Source organism: Myotis lucifugus, unplaced genomic scaffold (assembly GCF_000147115.1).
Source record: "Myotis lucifugus unplaced genomic scaffold, Myoluc2.0 scaffold_658, whole genome shotgun sequence".
NCBI classification, from domain to species: Eukaryota; Metazoa; Chordata; class Mammalia; order Chiroptera; family Vespertilionidae; genus Myotis; species Myotis lucifugus.
In genome coordinates, this window is record NW_005871706.1 from 208,030 (window position 1) to 225,953 (window position 17,924).

At 47.7% G+C, this 17,924-nt stretch overlaps 1 protein-coding gene across 6 annotated transcripts; it reads left to right on the plus strand.

The window, feature by feature from the left end:
- Positions 1–24: 24 nt before the first annotated feature.
- On the plus strand, positions 25–14,769 carry NMNAT1 (nicotinamide nucleotide adenylyltransferase 1). Of its 6 annotated transcripts, none has more exons than XM_023746343.1 (7): positions 25–117; positions 3,240–3,329; positions 3,799–3,958; positions 10,034–10,204; positions 11,140–11,323; positions 12,011–12,150; positions 12,704–14,769. In XM_023746343.1, the coding sequence occupies exons 3-7, from the start codon at positions 3,916–3,918 to the stop codon at positions 13,117–13,119; spliced, it is 954 nt and encodes a 317-aa protein (XP_023602111.1). In that variant the 5' UTR covers positions 25–117; positions 3,240–3,329; positions 3,799–3,915; the 3' UTR covers positions 13,120–14,769. The 6 variants fall into 6 exon arrangements, with proteins under 6 accessions (XP_023602111.1, XP_014302958.1, XP_023602113.1 ...); XM_014447472.2 differs by having other exon boundaries at positions 3,855–3,958; XM_023746345.1 differs by lacking the exon at positions 3,799–3,958 and adding an exon at positions 6,137–6,375.
- The last annotated feature ends 3,155 nt before the right edge of the window (positions 14,770–17,924 follow it).

The window sequence follows — 17,924 nt, forward strand, 5'->3', positions numbered from 1 at the left end:
TACGCACTTCCGGCCGCCTGGAGCCAATGAGGGCGCGGCCGCGGGTGTTCCCCTCGCTGGCGTCCGGGCTGCGGGTCGTCCGGCGAAGGACTCGGGCCGCTTTGCTCTGAGGACGTGGTAAGCCCCTACCCCGCGCCCCTGATAAACTCGTATCTAGGGGAGTCCGCCCAGCACCCCGTTTTGTCGCGAGCATAGGGGAGGCCAAGGCGGTGGCATCTTTGAGGGTCAAATACAGCGGTTGCCGAGGCAAGGTCATATTCAAGTTTGGGGCGAGGAGCTTGCCTCTTCATTCTTTTCTCTCTCTGGGGGACCAAAAACCTCGGTAAATTTGCCTCTGACCTTCGACACTGGTGAATTCACCCTGAAAAAATAAATAAATTAATTAAAAAGTTCCTCTAGAAGCGGCTTCTAGAGCTCGGCGGAGGTGGTGGGAGGCAGAGCAGGAAGTCCATTCTGAACGACTTCTCTTTCCTCCCAAATCTTTTCCAAATCAAGAAAATACTAGGCCCCGCTTCCTGGGTGCGGTTTGACACTCACGCCCCTCGAGAAGGAGACTAGTGAGCTTGGGGCAGCACTTAAAAAATTACTGAGAAATTAGGTGGGAACCATTTTCTGCTATTTTCCAGCCCATCTCCTGGAATCCGTAGGGTTTCTGGCAAATACGTCAAAGGTGTTACCTTTAAAGCTACTTCTTTTTCAGGCGCCCAGGGTAAACTTCCAACTGATATTACCGGAGAACTCTACCAAAATGAATTATTTCTGCCAGTTCTGCCTGATGGTGGAATTCCGTACTTCTTGCCATAAGGTGTATTTCAGAGTTATAATTTGGGTGTTAGAAAAGACTGTTGATGGGGATGTAAAGTACAGCATAGGGAATATAGTCAATAATATTGCAATAACTATGTGTGGTGCCAGGTGGTTACTGGACTTATTCGGGGGGATCACTTCGTAAGTTACTTAAATCCCTAACCACTATGTCAACTGTAATGGGGAAAATGTGGGCTAAAATAAAGACTTTGACACACAAGTTGGAATGGTTCAGTAGCTTACCTTGCAAAAACACTTCAGGCTCACAGAATGTCCTTTGTAAAAGTGTGTGATGGTTATGTTAATGTAACTATCTCTCATTTCTGGCATGTGGATATGTATGGAAGTGTCAACATTTTAAGCAACATGGAACTTTCAGTACAAATAAGGTCAGTGCGAAACAAAACAAAGCTGGAAGATACATTTTATTTCACCACTTGAAGAACTTGCTGAATAAACATTTGCTCTTGTGTACTTCCTCTAATTTTCCTGTTGGTAATACAAGTATTCTATTCAGGCATTTGTGTTGGTTTTGGTGTGTGCAGTCTTGAAGCCATGGAGGAAAGTGCTCACCCTACAAGCATTCTATTTGCCTGCTCTTCTTTATTAGTGACTTAACCTGATCTAGTGGTTCTGTACCTTTGGCTTCTTGTTTATAGTGAATGGAGAATGAAAAAGTATTCCTTGTGCATAAGTAAGAGAAATTGGTTTGGGTTCCAGTCCTCAAACAAAAATAGAACCCAAGCCCTGGGAGTGGGGGGAGAAGAAATTGTAAAACTATATATCAGGTAAGTAGTCATGGGAGAGAGCGTTGGAGAAAACAACTTCAGAACTGAGAGTCATAACTGGGAAACCAGATACAGACACATTTCAGAGAGATTGCTGTTCAGTTCCGGACCGCCGCAATAAAGTGAGTCATCATCTTTCTCCTCGTGGGGGGGTTTGCCTTCAATTTGTAAAATAAAGCAAAAGCAACACCTGTGAAGCGAAATGAAATGAAGCACCATAAAATGAGGTAACGCCTGCAAATACTGCTTGATGGCTGCAGGAGTTTAGAACACTTCAACTTGGACTCGAGATGGGAGCCTACAGTGTGCAAGTTGCTCCAACGAGGTAGGGAAAATGCGGGGCAGAGGAAACTTGAGTGACTAACAAGAAGTACCATGAGCCACCCTTGACCGTAATCGAACCCAGGACCCTTCAGTCCGCGGGCCGGTGCTCTGCCCACTGAGCCAAACTGGCCATGGCGATTTCATTGATGTATGAATTACTCAGGTTTCTAATCACTAAGTTTTCACAATATGTCTGGGATACGGAAGGTGCTAGAAAATGCCAGTGTTGTGGATAGTGAATGTGTTTCAGTAACTTCCCCTCCAGCAAGTCCCACCTGAACAGAGAAGCAGATGGAAACAGTTATTTCTACTGTGAAGGTCTGTGCCTGTCACCGATGTGTTTGGGAGATATTTACATCGAATCTGTCCCTCCTGCCAATGGACACTGGTCTTTTCCTCAGGAAATAGAGGCGTCTCCACTTCCTAAAGACATTCAGAAGACCTATGGGTAGCTAGGTCCTACTTAAACTGCCTTAGAATCTGTGACTACACAGAAAAAGTAAAAAGACGAAATACCATGTGGGTCACTTGGCTGTTTTCTAGGTAGTAATTGACTGTCACGATGCAAAAGATTGTCATAACCCATATGGAGGAGATTGTGATTATTTTTAATTCTTTTTACTCAAATTTCCCGCTGCATTTTTAAAGAAGCAATAAATTGACCTTGTTCAAACATGCAATCTGAATCACTTCTTTTGAAACTAAACCTTTGTTCATTACTAAGATTTATAGTTTTCTTCTTCCTTTTCAGTACATATTTCTCTAGCAACCATGCAACTGTTGCTATCACTTCCTGAAACAAAAAAGGAGGTTCCGAAAGTCAAAGTAGTGATCTTGAAAGTATTTCAGAGGAGATCCTTATTTGGGATGAATTTGGTTGTGCTGTCAGCCCTGTGATTTGGGTTGAACTCTTCCTTTTTATCCATTGTCAGTGCTCATTAATGCTTAAAGACAGCATTCCTTCAAGAGTGGCTTTGATGTGCTTCCTGTCGTAGCTCTGATGTTCGGCTGACCGTTTCATCTCGGGAGGAGCAGGGTAGGAGATGGTGATGTGCTTGCTGGCCGTGGCAGGTGCAGTGCTGTGGGGACAGGCTCACCCTGCTGGTGACACGTATCTGAGGCAGGGGGCCAGCCGGGCTTCAGACTGCTGGTTTAGCACCTGGTCTTGCACCGCCACACTGGCCAGCCAGAGCAGCCCCAGGCCTGAGAAAAGCACCGCGGATGAAGGATGGGATCTAATTCAGTGGAGTGGCAGTAACGGGAGAAGGGTGGCTTTTTATCTCCCCTCTAACCCTCTCTGCTTTTTCTCTTGCTTTTCAGACGCCTTAGCTTCTTGGACTTCCCTTTGCAGTGTGACAGTCCTAGCTGAGCAGTTACTTCCCCTGAGGGACTGATAAGCCTTTGACCAAGGTGGGTTTTGAGGACGTTTGTTGCTCACCTGTAGAAACCAAGCTGCTCATTGACAGCAGCACAGACAAGGAGTAAAGTTCAGGAGTCGTTTTTTCCTATATTTGGGAGGGAAAAAGCACTGTGAGGAATACTTGTCTGTTCATTGGAACAGATGTTTAATGTGCTTTTGCCACAAGGATTTAAACAGAGGCACTCACTTAGCAAGAGATGGAAGGCTTGCTGCTTAAGGTGCCAAACCTAGTCCAGTGGTTCCACTGTTGGTTAATATCTTAACTGAAAAAAAAAATTCTAGCAAAATGGAACTCACAAAACACACACATACAAAAAACTCTTGTGGGATTTTTTTAACTTTCCCTGGTGAAATGTGTAACTGTGACATGTGTCTAATTCGGAATTCTGCCTCCACATACCTCTGTTTTTAGTGTAAATAGAGAATAAGTATCAAAGACTAATGGTGTATTGTATACAGCCAAGCTTTCAGATTAAGATGAGCCTTTAGAAATTCAGTATTTCAAACGTACGCAGTGAGTTGCCAAAACTGGTAACACCCTGGTGCAGACGCCTTCCCTGAAGGATCCCACACCGAATGCAGAAAACATCCTCTTTGGAGCCCGTGGGACCGGGTGCAGGTGAGTGAGCGGCACAGTGAAACTAAAAGGACGGCAGGACAGCGTCCCTGTCCTCGGCTTCAGCATCTCAGAAATACACTCCCGAGTGCAAACCTAAATCGAATGTGCTTCCTCGCTTCCCTCGTGTGGAGCAGAAATGCTCAAAAGCTAGCTAGCTAAGGGTTTCCTTCGACAGGTCCTGCTCTTACTGGCGACGCGGGCGATAATAACTGGGACTATTTTGGGAATAACTTCCTCATTATCTCAGTTAAACCTTCCAGCAAAACTGTGCCTATGGCACTCAATAACTACTTTTTCATTTTTAAAAAACCTCTTCTGGCCCTGGCCAGTGTGTCTCAGTTGGTTGGAGGTTGGCCCGTGCCCCGGAAGGTCGAGAACTCTGTGGCAGGCTGGATCCCCAGTGTGGGGCATGCAGGACCTAGCTTGCCCATTCATTCCCTGGTCGGGGCATGTACGAGAGGCAACTGATCAATGTATCTCCCTCACGTCGCTGTTTCTGTCTCTTCTTGACTCCCTCTCTAAAATCAGTTTTTAAAAATCTCTTCTGTGTCACTTTTTGGGTTCAAGTTGTCAAGGCCCCTGTTTTTCTACCCATATTATGTCCTACTCAGTAACTGTTTATGGAATGAGTGAATAAATCTGCTATTTTTATATAACTAGAGAATTTTATAACACCAATGAGAAATCGCAGAATAACTAAAAGCATGACTAAAGAAGTTTTAAAAATGCCCTTCATCTGGATTTTAAATGTGAATTTTTCTTTTCTTTTTTTTTTTTAAATATATTTTATTGATTTTTTACAGAGAGGAAGAGAGAGGGATAGAGAGTTAGAAACATCGATGAGAGAGACACATTGATCAGCTGCCTCCTGCACACCCCCTACTGAGGATGTGCCCGCAACCAAGGTACATGCCCTTGACCAGAATCGAACCTGGGACCTTTCAGTCCGCAGGCCAACGCTCTACCCACTGAGCCAAACCGGTCAGGGCTAAAGTGAATTTTTTCTTACATTTCAATCTTTGAGCTCCTGAAAACAGGAAGTCCCATCTTACCATTTAGCAGACACTGAAGTGCTGGTCAGAGTGACTGCACACTCACCAGTTGCAAAGAAAGTAAAGATGGTGTTACCAGCCAAGTTGTTGAGAAGTTGACTGCAGTCCCGAGAAGAGCTGGGCCTAAAATTCAATCCACTGGGTTACACATTACTTACTACTGATCAGAAGAGATCAGCTATAAGCATGACACCAGAAGGGATTTTAACCCTAACCTGGCACTAGGTTCATTGGGCTCCAGGCAGCTCACTTCTCTTAAGGACCTTAGTTCCTTTAGCATGGCTCAAATTAATGCTGTCAGACAGCCCACCAGTAGCATTGAGTTATTAATAGTCATAGTTGGTGGACAAATAAAGTTTGCCATTTTTCTAATTCATGTGAATTTGCTATTTTGGTGAAATATTTTTGTGGAGCCCAACCGGTGTGGTTCAGAGGTTGGGCATTGACCTATGAACCAGGAGGTCACGGTTCGATGCCATGGTTGCAGGCTGGATCCCCAGTGTGGGGCGTGCAGTAGGCAGCCGATCAATGATGTATCTCTCATCAGTGATGTTTCTGCCTCTCCCTCTCCCTTCCATTCTGAAATCAATAAAAATATATTTTTTTAAAGAAAGGAAAAACAAGAAAAATATTTGGTGGAAATTCCAGCTTTTCAGAGTAAGGGAATATGCTTTACTGCACACAAACATCCTATAATAGAAGCCGGCAGGTTTGAAGTCGGCCAGTTACAGTGTCACAGTTCCCGTCCCTTCTCCATCCCTTAAGCGGGTTCTCCGTTTTCAGGTACTTGTCGAATATCAGTGTTCTCAGAACTGCAATTCTCTTATTTTGAATGTGCCAAATTGCATTTGTTTCATTTGTCCAATAAGAAAGTTAACTGATTTTTTTTTCTGCCAAGACTAATTTCCAACGTAGAATCTAAACTAACATAATCAAGGCATAATCTGGTCGAGTGTGCCTGTGTCGCCCTCAGCCCTACAGACATCAAGTAATGCAGGGCTATTGGGACTGCTCTGTGGGGAATAAATAGAGACGTTGGTTCCCCATTGTCTCTTCTTATGAAATTAAACTCAGTCTGCCCAAAGCCAGTGATTCTCACTGTATTGAGATTGTTGACTTTTCCAAGAAGTGAAGTGGGTGACTCCCGTCGATGATCCGGGCAAACACAATGGGGCAGACTACAATTAAACACGTGCCAGGAATCGCAGAGCGCACCCGAACCGCCCCCACAGCTGAGACCCAGACCGCCCGGCTGCCAGGTGAGGGCTTGGCCGATGAAAGAACTTACCTGAGCAGAACGTACAACTGGAGAGCCAGAGTGGCGATCGCAGACAGGAACACGGTTGCTCGGCTGCATGGGACACAGTGAGTTACACTTTACACAACCGCTTCGTGATGAACTGGCTTCCAGAAACCAAAGCCAGGTTCTGTTTCAGGATAACGTAGCATTAAACCACAGAGGCAGAGTTTTACACATAGCAAAGACGAATTGAGATCCATCCCGTTAGAGCAAAATTATGTCTAAGAATACTCCAATAAGAATATTAAAAGTGCCTTGCCCTGTGTTGCTCAGTGATTAGAGCATCGGCACACAGACAGAAGGGTCTTGGGTTCAATTCTTGGTCAAGGGCATGTTCCTGGGTTGCAGATTCAACCCCACATGCAGGAGGCAACCAATCAATGTGTCTCACATCGATGTCTCTCTTTCTCTCTCTCTCCCCCTCCTCTCCCACTCTCTCTAAAAATCAATGGGGAAAATGTCTGTGGGGGAGGATTAACAAAGGAAGGGAGGGAGGGAAGGAGGAAGGAAGGAAGGATAGAAGGAAGAAAGGAAGGAAGGAGAAAGGAAGGATATTAAAAGTAGCTACCATTATTCAGCTCCTACTATGTCACAGGCACTGTTGATACTGATTTCTAAGGAGTCTTTAGAACTTTGGTTCCTTTTTCATGACTAAATTAATGCGCCAAAGCAATCCACAAGTAATAGCATGAGTTATTAATACTCAGTAGACAAATGTGTCATTTTACATGCATTTTCTCACTTAATATGCACAAGTCCTATGAGGTAGGGACTGTGGTTCCCCATTTTATAGATGAGGAAACCAAGACTCAGATTAAGTGGCTTAGGACAAACACCTCGTAGTAGGAGGTAGAGGTAGAATGTGAGCCAGATCTGAGAGTCCTGACTGGGCCCCTATGTAGTGCTACCTCTGCCTCCAGCCAGATGGTTCACGCTGAGCATCACTTACAAACTGAGGGCTACCCTGCCGACCACAACTTAACCACCAAGTGAAGTCTGCTGTTACTGCTCAGCCATTTTGGAAACGTTTACGGTTACGTGTATGTAGTTTCTGTGCATGAGAAAATCTTCGTCATTAGCTAGTAGTTGTAGCTCTTCACCATAAACTCTTTTAGTCATTTTTATTATTTACTTTACTAATTGGGTTTAGCACTGAATGCCTTTAGGGTGTTTGTAGAAATCAAATTTACCCTTCAGAGATTTATCCCCACTGAAGGTCCTGTTATACCCCCAGGTTATTGAAAGCAGTGGCCTGTTGTTAGAACTAGAATACAGTTACATGCTTAAAGGTATGTTTTAAAAGGAACAGCTTCTTAGAGGTGTAAATTCCAGAGGTTGTCAAGTCAGCCCCATTATTTGAGTCGGCGAATGCAGCGCCCTGAAATGTGACAAAAGCCACACAATTCCTGTTCTTTCTGGAAAAATGAATGTTCTACACACTGGCTTCATGTTTAGAAAATGTTTCATTACTGTTTACACATCAGTGTTTTTAAAACCTAAGAAGGTCCGTGAAATCGAACTTGAAAATGGAAAGTACATGTTCGTGACACGTCAGGACCACCTCAGGAAGAAATGACGTTCGTCGCACTGGGCTGGGAGGGACACTTACCGCCTGAGCTGGTGAGACCTGGGCCGCCGGCAGTGCACCTGGTAGGCCGAGTGGGCCAGACGGAAGTGGATCATGGCGACACCTGTCCTCGAGCACCTGGAGCAAGGCAAGGCGGAGCCCAGACAGGCCTGTTAGAGCTCCCAAACCACCTCTCCCAGCGGCCCCTGCCCGCCCCTTCCCTGCACAGGTGCCGCGGGCCAAAGGGCAGTCTTCTCCCGAGAGGGGCAGGTCCTTTTGTTTTTAAGCCGCCCTGGGCTGTGGTTGGAGCTCACTGTAACTTAAGTCTCCTTGGCTTTGAGCGTCACCTCAGGTTGGTGGTGTTCACGGTGGATCAATAGGACTGAACGAGACATCTGAGGCAGGTCCTGACTGACAAGGGAGAAAGCTTTCTTTAAGCTGAGAGATCACCTTCCCTAGCCCTTCCCCTGGGAGTCCCTGGAACCTGAGCGCATCCCCAAGGCCAAGGGGGGCTTCGAGCTCTTTGTTCCATCCGTCCCTGTGCAGCAGGCGGCTCCCCTGGGCACCAGTCCCTCCTGACCTCAGCGTCCTGTTCTTCCAGCTCCAGCTCAGTCTCCCTGGGGGAAGGTACCTGAAACCTGAGATGGGTGGGGCTGGAATTGACACCTAGCTTGGCTGAACCCAACCCCTGAGCTCTAAATAACAGGCATTCCCCACGGGAGGCAGAAGACCATGCGCAGACCACGTGCAAAACAGTTCAGTTCAGTTTTCAGAACTGAAGGTGATGCCTTCGAGCTAGAAAGGGCCTGCTCAGTGTCCGGCACAGGGGAGGGTAGAGCTGCACCACAGGGCCTCACTGAGATTTCAGAGCACTGGGCAAAGGGCAGGTCTCACGGGATTCAAGGGAGAAAATAAACGTCACACTTAAAGGATCCAGAATGGAAAGTGACTTCGGCCCGGCCGGCGGGGCTCAGTGGTTAGAGCGTCAGCCAGTGCACCAGGGAAGGGCACATACCTGGGTTGCAGGTTCGATCCCTGCCCCCTGTCGGGGCGTGTAGGAGGCAACCAATCGATGTGTCTCTCTCACATCGATGTTTCTCTCCCTCCTTCCACTCTGAAAATCGGTGGAAAAAATATCCTCCAGGGGAGAATTAAAAAAAACAACTGACTTTGGATTTTTCACCGTTAGCACTGAACTCTCGAAGTAGTGCCTTCAGAATTCTGGGAGAAGGTGATTTTCAACAAAGACTAGGATCTGCCAAAAGAAATAGCTGAAAAAGTTGACTGAGATTGCTTTTGGGAGTTGGATGAAGGGGTTGGTGAGCGGGATATGGCCGATGGCTGTCACCCTGAGATGTCTCAATCTATATTCATTTAACAGAAGTTTTTAATAAAAGCTTTAGATCACGTCTCGCATTTCTTCAGTAGGTTTATGGAAAGATCAAATAATTTGAATGAAAAAGGTTTGTGAAGGGTAAGCTGTTACTCAGTGGAAAGTGACGTGATCATGTTGACTTAGAGGCAGAACACTGGTTTGAAGGGCAGGTTGCTGGGGAGTTACCCTGAAGATGATGGTGTCACTGTGTCCGTTAACTGTGGCCACAGCCGTGCAATCACAAACCGCAGCAGCGTGCAGCAGTGGACATTCGTTTTTGCTCGTGAGCCTGGGTCAGCTGTGGGTTTGCTGATCTGGGCCAGGCTCAGCCGATCCCACCTGGGCTGGCTCTCGTGTTGCGCTGGTCGCTGTTTGGCCCGTCCCGATGGCCTCGGCCACATAACTCATGGCAGGCCATCTGTCAGCAGGAGCACCGCGCTCTCTGCATGCTCGTCACCCTCCCTCAGGCTGGCTGGGGCCTGTCTGGTGGCAGAGGCAGGAATCCGAGAGAAAGTAAGAGTGTGCAAAGCCCCACCTGGCAGACTGTCACATCTGCCACATCCTTTTGGGCAAAGCAAGTGACACAGAGTGGGAAGGAGCTCCCCATCCTTTGTGGTAGGAGCTGTAAGTTCACGCTGAAAAGGAGGGTGGAGAAATGGGGCCACTGTTTACAATTCATGGAGCGCAGTCATCGAAGCCAAGTATTCTAATCCATCTATTGGGAATGAGAACACAGAAGGGGGTCAAAAGGCCTGTAACTGGTGTTGCTTTTCCTTTGTAGACAACCCGGGAGGTGCCAGAGTGTGCCACTCGGATCGACACCTTCAGGGTCCTAGCATGGAAAATCCCCAGAAGACAGAAGTGGTTCTCCTTGCCTGTGGCTCCTTTAACCCAGTCACCAACATGCACCTCCGGTTGTTTGAGCTGGCCAAGGACCACATGAACGCAACAGGTAGGAACAGTAACAAACGCAACGGTGGGGTTCAGAACACTACCCCCAAATACGGCCCCGCGGCATATTGGGTATTTTGAGCCGAAGGAGTTTGAGAAATCTGCAGAATCAGGAAGGTCACTCGGCCCTCCTCCCCACCCTTCTCCTCTGAAGCAGGTCACAGAACCCCATGTGAGAGGCACCCCCCATCCCCAGAGGAAAGGCGCATCCTTAGCTCTGAAAACAAAGGGATGCCAGGAAGAGTCTGAATGAAGGAGCCTTCGTTAGTTTCCCCGGACTGACTACACTCGCCTGGTGTGCTTTGCCCCTTCCTGTTTCTCCACTGCTGTCTGCTCTTCAAACCCAGCGTGAAACACTCAGGCTCCCCGGTTTCCTGGGGTCTTCATTTCCTTATGAAGGTTCCGGTGTCTGTAACCTTACATTAAACAAATGTGGGCTCTCCTCCTATTCGTTTATCTTTCTCAGTTTCATGTTCAGACCCAGCCAGGGACCGACCCGAAGAGGGTCAAGGAAAACTTTTTCCTTCCCTCCATAGACAAGATTTCTTTTGTTACACAAACTCATGCTCTATGCTGATCGATAGGAGGATGGGTGCTCATACTCACTGATAAACAGGAAACTAAAATTAAAAACGAGACACAGTTTTCCCACCACACGAACAAACATTTTTAAACTTCACAGTGTCAACTATCAGAGGTTGGGGAGATTGGGGCTCTTTTTTTACTGTAGGTGGACAATACAACATGATTAAGGCATTTTCCAAAGCAGTTCTATGTGTTGTCTATTTTACCACAATTATGAATGAATGAGTGAACCTGAATCCCTGTGTAAAATATAGAAAGGGAATATTTGATTAAAATCATATCGATTGAACTATTTCCTGTGCATAAAGTCTAATTTGTTATACCTCATGTCAAACCTAACTCTCTACCCAGGGAAATACAGGGTTATCAAAGGCATCATTTCTCCCGTTGGCGACGCCTACAAGAAGAAAGGTCTCATCTCTGCCCATCACCGAGTGATCATGGCACAACTTGCCACCCAGACTTCCAGCTGGGTGGAGGTGGACACCTGGGAGAGTCTGCAGAAGGAGTGGGTAGAGACTGCGAAGGTGCTAAGGTACCTGTGGGGAAGTCAGCTCTGTGGGCTCCCGGGAACGGGTCGGCGCCTTTCTTGGGTTGGGCCACGTTTTCGTGCTGCCGGTGTCTGAGCTACAGGTTTACAGCGCGGTCCCTAGGGCTGGAAGGGCTGAGGTGTGTGGTTCCCGTGTGAGGTCGTTGCACAGCGTGGAGCGCAGAAGCAGGCAGCGTGTTCCCGAGCCTGTGCCTTGCATTGTGTGTTGAGATGTTTGCATGATGGTTACTGTGCAAAGCTCTGTTAGCGAATGTGCAGGGAAGCCTGCCGGCCTGGCCGTGCCCGAGCGAGAAAGGCAGAGTTGTAAGATGATGTCATTGCCATCCGTCTTCTGAGAGGCAGGTATTCAGGATGGGAAGCCGTGATGCTGGGTCATGGATAGACTTGTCTGTGCGCTGCTTCCGTGACAGCATACGGGCTTGTCACACACCTGTCTTACACCTTTGAGACAGTTCCAGGTAAGGGTTCAGAAACCAGAGTGAGTGACATCTAGTTATTACTTAATGTTATCCTATATAATAAAGAGATAATATGCAAATTAACCCTCACGCCCTCACAAGATGGCTGCCTACAACCAGGCTGGCAAGGAGGGTTAGTGAGCATCTGCGAGGGACAATGTTTGGTTGAGCTCTGTGAGGAAGAGGACTGTTCTGTTGCTTTGTTGTTTTATAGACACCACCAGGAGAAGCTGGAGGCTAGAGGCTGTGAGCAGCAGGACTCCCCTGTGCTGGAGAGGCCTGGCCGGAAGAGGAAGTGGGCTGAACAAAGATCAGAATTGAGTCAGAAGAAGACCCCAGAGCCACAAAGAAAAGGTCTGCATGTTTTCTCAGGACTTGCCAATTGGAGCAGATAAGGTTCTAGAGCTGAGCAAGCCCCCTTTCTATTTCCATCTTCTTTTTTAAAATATATTTTTATTGATTTCACAGAGGAAGGGAGAGGGAGATAGAAACATCAATGATGAGAGAGAATCATTGGTCAGCTGACTCCTGCATGCCCCTCACTGAGGATCAAGCCCACAACAGGGACATGTGCCCTGACTGGGAATCAAATCTTGACCTCCTGGTTCACAGGTCGATGCTCAACCACTGAGCCACGCCTGCCAGATCTAGTTCCATTTTCTATTCAGTACATGGGGTGCCTGGAAAATGCCCTCGTAGGTTTGCTGAGGGAGGGAGGGGGGGTGCGAGGCATCCTGAGCTCCTTCCCCTGCAGTCCTTAGCTTCTCAGCTGTCCTAGGTCTCTTTTGAGAATCTGAATCGGAAAAAGCGGAGCCTTCTTTTCAGAAAAACACGCCCACACCCTCATTTTAATGCAGGGAGTTATTACATAGCAAACCCTGACGCAGTGTTTTCTTCTTTGTCCCAGACGTGCCCAAGGTCAAGCTGCTGTGCGGGGCAGATCTGCTGGAGTCCTTCGGTGTCCCCAACCTGTGGAAGCACGAAGACATCGCCAACATCGTGGGGGACTACGGGCTCGTCTGCATCACCCGGGCTGGAAACGATGCTCAGAGATTCATCTACGAATCGGATGTGCTGTGGAGACACCAGGCCAACATTCACCTGGTGAACGAATGGATCACCAACGACATCTCGTCCACGAAGATCCGGCGAGCCCTCCGAAGGAGCCAGAGCATTCGCTACTTGGTACCAGATCTCGTCCAAGAGTACATCGAGAAGCATAATTTGTACAGCGCCGAGAGCGAGGAGAGGAACGTCGGGGTCATCCTGGCACCTCTGCAGAGAAACACGGCCGCCACTAACTCAAGAACTACCACAGCGTGAAGTTGCGCGCCTCCCCTGGGGGAATCTGAAACTGTCTGGGTGGCAGCAGTTTAATTGATTTGAGCCAGAGAGAGCAGCTGGGGGAAGGAATTATGATTCTCTTTCATACATTGAAACTTGAAAGTTTGGTAAAAATCAGTAGTAAATTAAAATCAGGTTTATTTTTTTTCTTTTTACCAGAAGTTGCAAAGGTGAATGTTTTCACTATTACCATCTTTTTTGTTTTGAATGTGCAAATCCTTTTATCTTTAAAACAAGAGATTAGCAGCACTCTACCCAGAAGACGGTTTAATCAAATTAACTATAAATCAGAAGGCAAAAAGGGCATCTGGCTTTCTCATACTAGAGAAGCAAAGTCTGAAGAGCCAGGTGCATTTAAAGGCCTCACGTTAGTTATGAAGGAACGAACATTTGTGGATGCCTAATTCTGGGCCGAAGAAGTCACTCTTCAAACAGCCATCTTGCAAAAAGCAGCACGGAGCAGCCATCTCCAGCTGTGCACAGGCAGGCTGGGAATGTGCCTGGCGGAAACCTCGGGCCCACAGAATGGCTGGTTAGGCTTCGCCAAGATACACCTGCCTGGAGCTCCGCCTCTGGAGGCAGGGAGTGGGGTCCAAGCCCTGGCGTGTTTGCAAAGGCAGGCAGGTTTCTCCAATGCCCCCCGGTGGTGGAGAGCCTCTGCATCAGGTGTCTTACGCATTCTCCTAGCACAGCCCGAACCCTGGCCACCCTTTCGGAGATGACATCATGCTAATGCAGTGTCTTATTCAAGAATGCGGTTAAGTGTCAGTGCTCTAAGCTTTATGGATAGCTTAATAAGCAAAAGACAAACGGAGACCTTAAACACATGAGAAACGCCCCGCTGTGTGGCCAGAGTTTCAGCGCAGGGTTGGGGCGCTGGTGAGGGGTGTAGAAGCCATCAGCCCCGCCTGCGCTGAGGGTCTGAAGAGCCTGCTGTTTCGTTGCAGCCACGGTGAATCTGCCTTTTGTGAATCTGTACATTTTTCTCTTGTCCATTTGTGTGGACTTTATTTGTGTTTTTTAAAAAAATAATTTTATTGATTTTTTACAGAGAGGAAGGGAGAAGCATAGGGAGTTAGAAACATCAATGAGAGAGAAACATCGATCAGCCGCCTCCTGCACACCCCCTACTGTGCCCGCAACCAAGGTACATGCCCTCGACCGGAATCGAACTTGGGACCCTTCAGTCCGCAGGCTGACGCTCTATCCACTGAGCCAAACCGGCTAGGGCCCTTTGTGTGGACTTTTCTCAAGGCAGAACTCCCAAGTAATAAAGTCATAGCTCTATGTTAAAAATACAAGCTTGCTATATGATTTGATACTGATAAAGATTTAGTGGACATTTTATCAATTGGTAAAGCAAAAAGGCCAGAAATAGTTTTTTATAGAATAGTGTTGTGGTTTGTGAAAATCATTCTATGATAGAAACAGGACTAAAGTTACATTTCCAGTGAAAATAGAATACCAGTAATCTAGCTTTTGCAATTTATTCTTCATACCTACACCACTCTAGATGAAGGATTTATAACTGCAGAAGAAAAAGGTACTTATAACCGTGCAACTGCATAGTCAAATCTGTACCCACAGTTCACAAAGGAAAAGGTTAAATAAAGCCAGCAAATAAATGTACATCCTACAGCTCCTGACATTATTACTAACGCCAACAGGTCAACTTCTTGAAGGCGGGAAGGGTTGCAAAGCCTGGCACCCAGTAGTTTTCTCTCTATCTGCTGAATGAATGCAAAGTTAGAATCTCAGGTCATAGAAATGGGGTCATTCTTCTCCCTCCTCAGCTTTGTGGAACCTAAGAGTTGGAGCAAAACTGAAAAATAGCAATCTAAAAGCAGCGGAAGCTGTCAGAATGTAACTTTGATGTCTTCTCCTGGAAAACTAGTTAGTTCACCCGAAATATTGTGGGAGCTGCAGAAAAATTCCAATGCTAGAAATTTCTCTCATACTCTGTTGCCTTGCTACCTAGAAGTGCGTATACCCTACTCAGCTATTTGTGTGTGTGTGTGTGTGTGTGTGTGTATTTGTTTTTAAATTGATTTCAGAGAGGAAGGGAGAGGGAGAGAGAGAAACATCAATGATAAGAGAGAATCATTGATTGGCTGCCTCCTGCACACCCCACACTGGGAATTGAGCCCACAAGCCGGGCATGTGCCCTGACCGGGAATCCAACCATGACCTCCTGGTTCATAGGTTGATGCTCAACCACTGGGCCATGCCGGCCAGGCAGCTATGAGTATATTGACCTCAGGCCCCACTGGGAAGGCCTGGGGGACCCTCCCTGGAGAGCTGGCCATGGTGAAATGGCCCTTTGTTGTACTATTCGTGGATCAACAACTTTGTACATTGAACGAGCTGCTTGACTTTTCCCCCCAAGATCAAGGATGCTGCTAATGCCACAGCATAATAGCACAGTTCTGGGTGTCTTCAAGGACAGAACTTCCTCTTTGGATAATGGACATTAGAACAATGAGCTTCGCAGGGGAATAAATATCAACTATTGTGACCTCCAAGGAGGAAGAAGAAAATGTGCATTGTTGATCCTGCAGCAGGTCTTTCTCATAATTTGCTTTTGTAAAGTGAGAGTCTGGGCAGTGTGGGAAGCTGGTGTTTTGTTTGTTCGATGCTGGTGATGTTGCGTCGTGATCCTTTCCCCCTCGAGTGGCATCACGTAAACGCTGCAAACAAACTTGCGGTAAGTCCTTTCCAGGCCGCTTCATCAGCTTCACTCAGTTGAACATGGAGATATTTTTTTTCTGTTGTTTACCAGTTGAGTGGACAACCGGGAACCGGGAGCAGCAAACCTTCTAGAGAAGAGGAGCGGGGCCCTTCCGCCATGGGAGGATATACCCAGCAGTCTGCAACCCCCACCGACCCGACCACACCGGCCTTCATCTCAGATTTCCAACCTCCAGAACTGAGCATCCCCCGGCAATCAAGGTTCAATGTCAAAAGCCTAGGCCAGTCTCCTTCGCCAAGGAGATGAAGAGAAGGGGTGCTGTAGGTAACATAAAGGAGCGTGCTCGGCTGGAGCTGCATTTTGTGCATTTGCACTGTTAACTATTTGGGGGTAAATGATGCTTCTAACAAAATAATAAAGCCACATTATGGAAACAAAACAAAAAGGAGGAGGAGGAGTGGGTTCTCCTTGGTGATCAGGTGCAGAGACTGAACCAAAGGGATATGTAGGCTCATCTCCTGGCATCAGAGGTGGCTTGTTTTTCCCATTTGAGGACCTCACCACTGGGTAGGAGAAAGCACCCCCAAGGCCAGGGCTGCTCTCTTCCACCCCAGCCTCCGAGTCCCTTCTCTGGGAGCTAGAGGTCACCGTCTTGTGAAATGGGCTCCTTTAACACTTCTTCTGGGTGCCACAGGACATCCGTTCCTTTGCCATCCTCCGAAGGCCTCTTGCTCTAAAACGTGCCTTGCAGCTCCCACCCCAACGTGAGGATGCGTGGACAGGGCCAGCTCTGAAAGCTGTACCTCGCTGAACGGGTGCTGTTGGCACTTACCGAGCCCTTGCTGTGTGCTGGGCGTGTGCTACTGAGGCCTGGTTTCAGGAACGGCAGTTAGGTGACTGGGGTCAATGGGAAACAGGCCTGAAGGAGCAGTTTGTCTCTGAGCCTGTGCTCTTGATCACCACACCTTACATAATGTATCATTTTTCAAGGAATGTTTTAGCCAAATCTTGACAATTTCATCCACCCGAAGTGGATGAGTACAAGTAGATAAAACGTTTAAGAGTATGATAGTCTGGTGGCGATGGCTGATGGGTTCAGTCCACCCAGACGGACCCAGTTGAACTTGCCCAGTGTGAGCAATGCCTTGGAACTGGGCAGCCAAAGCCCAGAGGGAGGAGGTGGTATAAACTGTAGTTCACACACAGAATGAATGAATGAATGAATGAATGAATGAATGAATGAATAAAGGAAAAGGCGCCCAGATGCCCATGCTAGCCCCATGAGGCCGGCATGCAGGAATGGTGCCTGCGAGCCGAAGGCGCTTCTCTGCCTGGGGGTGGTCTCAGCGCCAGGCATGTCGGCCAGCTGCTGGCAGAGGGAGTCGCTTGTCACTGTCCCTTTCTCTAGATCAGTGGTTCTCAACCTTCTGGCCCTTTACAGTTCCTCATGTTGTGACCCAACCATAAAATTATTTGTGTTGCTACTTCATAGCTGTAATGTTACTACTGTTATGAATCGTCATGTAAATATCTGATATGCAGGGTGGTCTTAGGCGACCCCTGTGAAAGGGTCTTTCGACCGCCAAAGGGGTCGAGACCCACAGGTTGAGAACCGCAGCTCTAGAATAAGGCACTGACCTCGGCGGCCCCTTCCAGCTCTGATATGATGTCGACCCGATGGTGGGTTGGCGCTCCCACTGGTTCTCACCGCTCTGAGCTGCCACCTGCCCCTTCCCTTCTGCGGGACCTGGACGTCCATCTCGGATCCTTGTCATGGCGTGAAGTGCCCAGGGAGCACAAGTTGCCCACAGCCAGGTGGGGAGGAAAAACGCCCAGTTTTAGCATCAGCAAGGGACTCCCCAGGACCAGTCTTGACAGTTTCCTAGAAACGAGCACGCCCAGACCCTGCAGGACAGGAAACCAGACCCGAGGCCGCTGCAGGGGGAGCAACTCAAGGCGTCCAGACAGATGGGGAACGTGCAAAAAATGACATTTTCAAAAATTAAGCAAAAACTAGAGCATGAGCGAAACTAGTGGTAATAGTAAAAGGAGCCCCTCTGGAACCCTCACCAGCTTCCATCGTAACGCTCTGCCA

Coding starts and splice junctions, on each gene's coding strand:
- NMNAT1 (XM_023746343.1), top strand. CDS start 3,916: ATGCAGAAAACATCCTCTTTGGAGCCCGTGGGACCGGGTGCAG. Junction 10,205..11,139: donor GGACCACATGAACGCAACAG/GTAGGAACAGTA, acceptor CTCTCTACCCAG/GGAAATACAGGGTTATCAAA. Junction 12,151..12,703: donor CCCAGAGCCACAAAGAAAAG/GTCTGCATGTTT, acceptor TCTTTGTCCCAG/ACGTGCCCAAGGTCAAGCTG.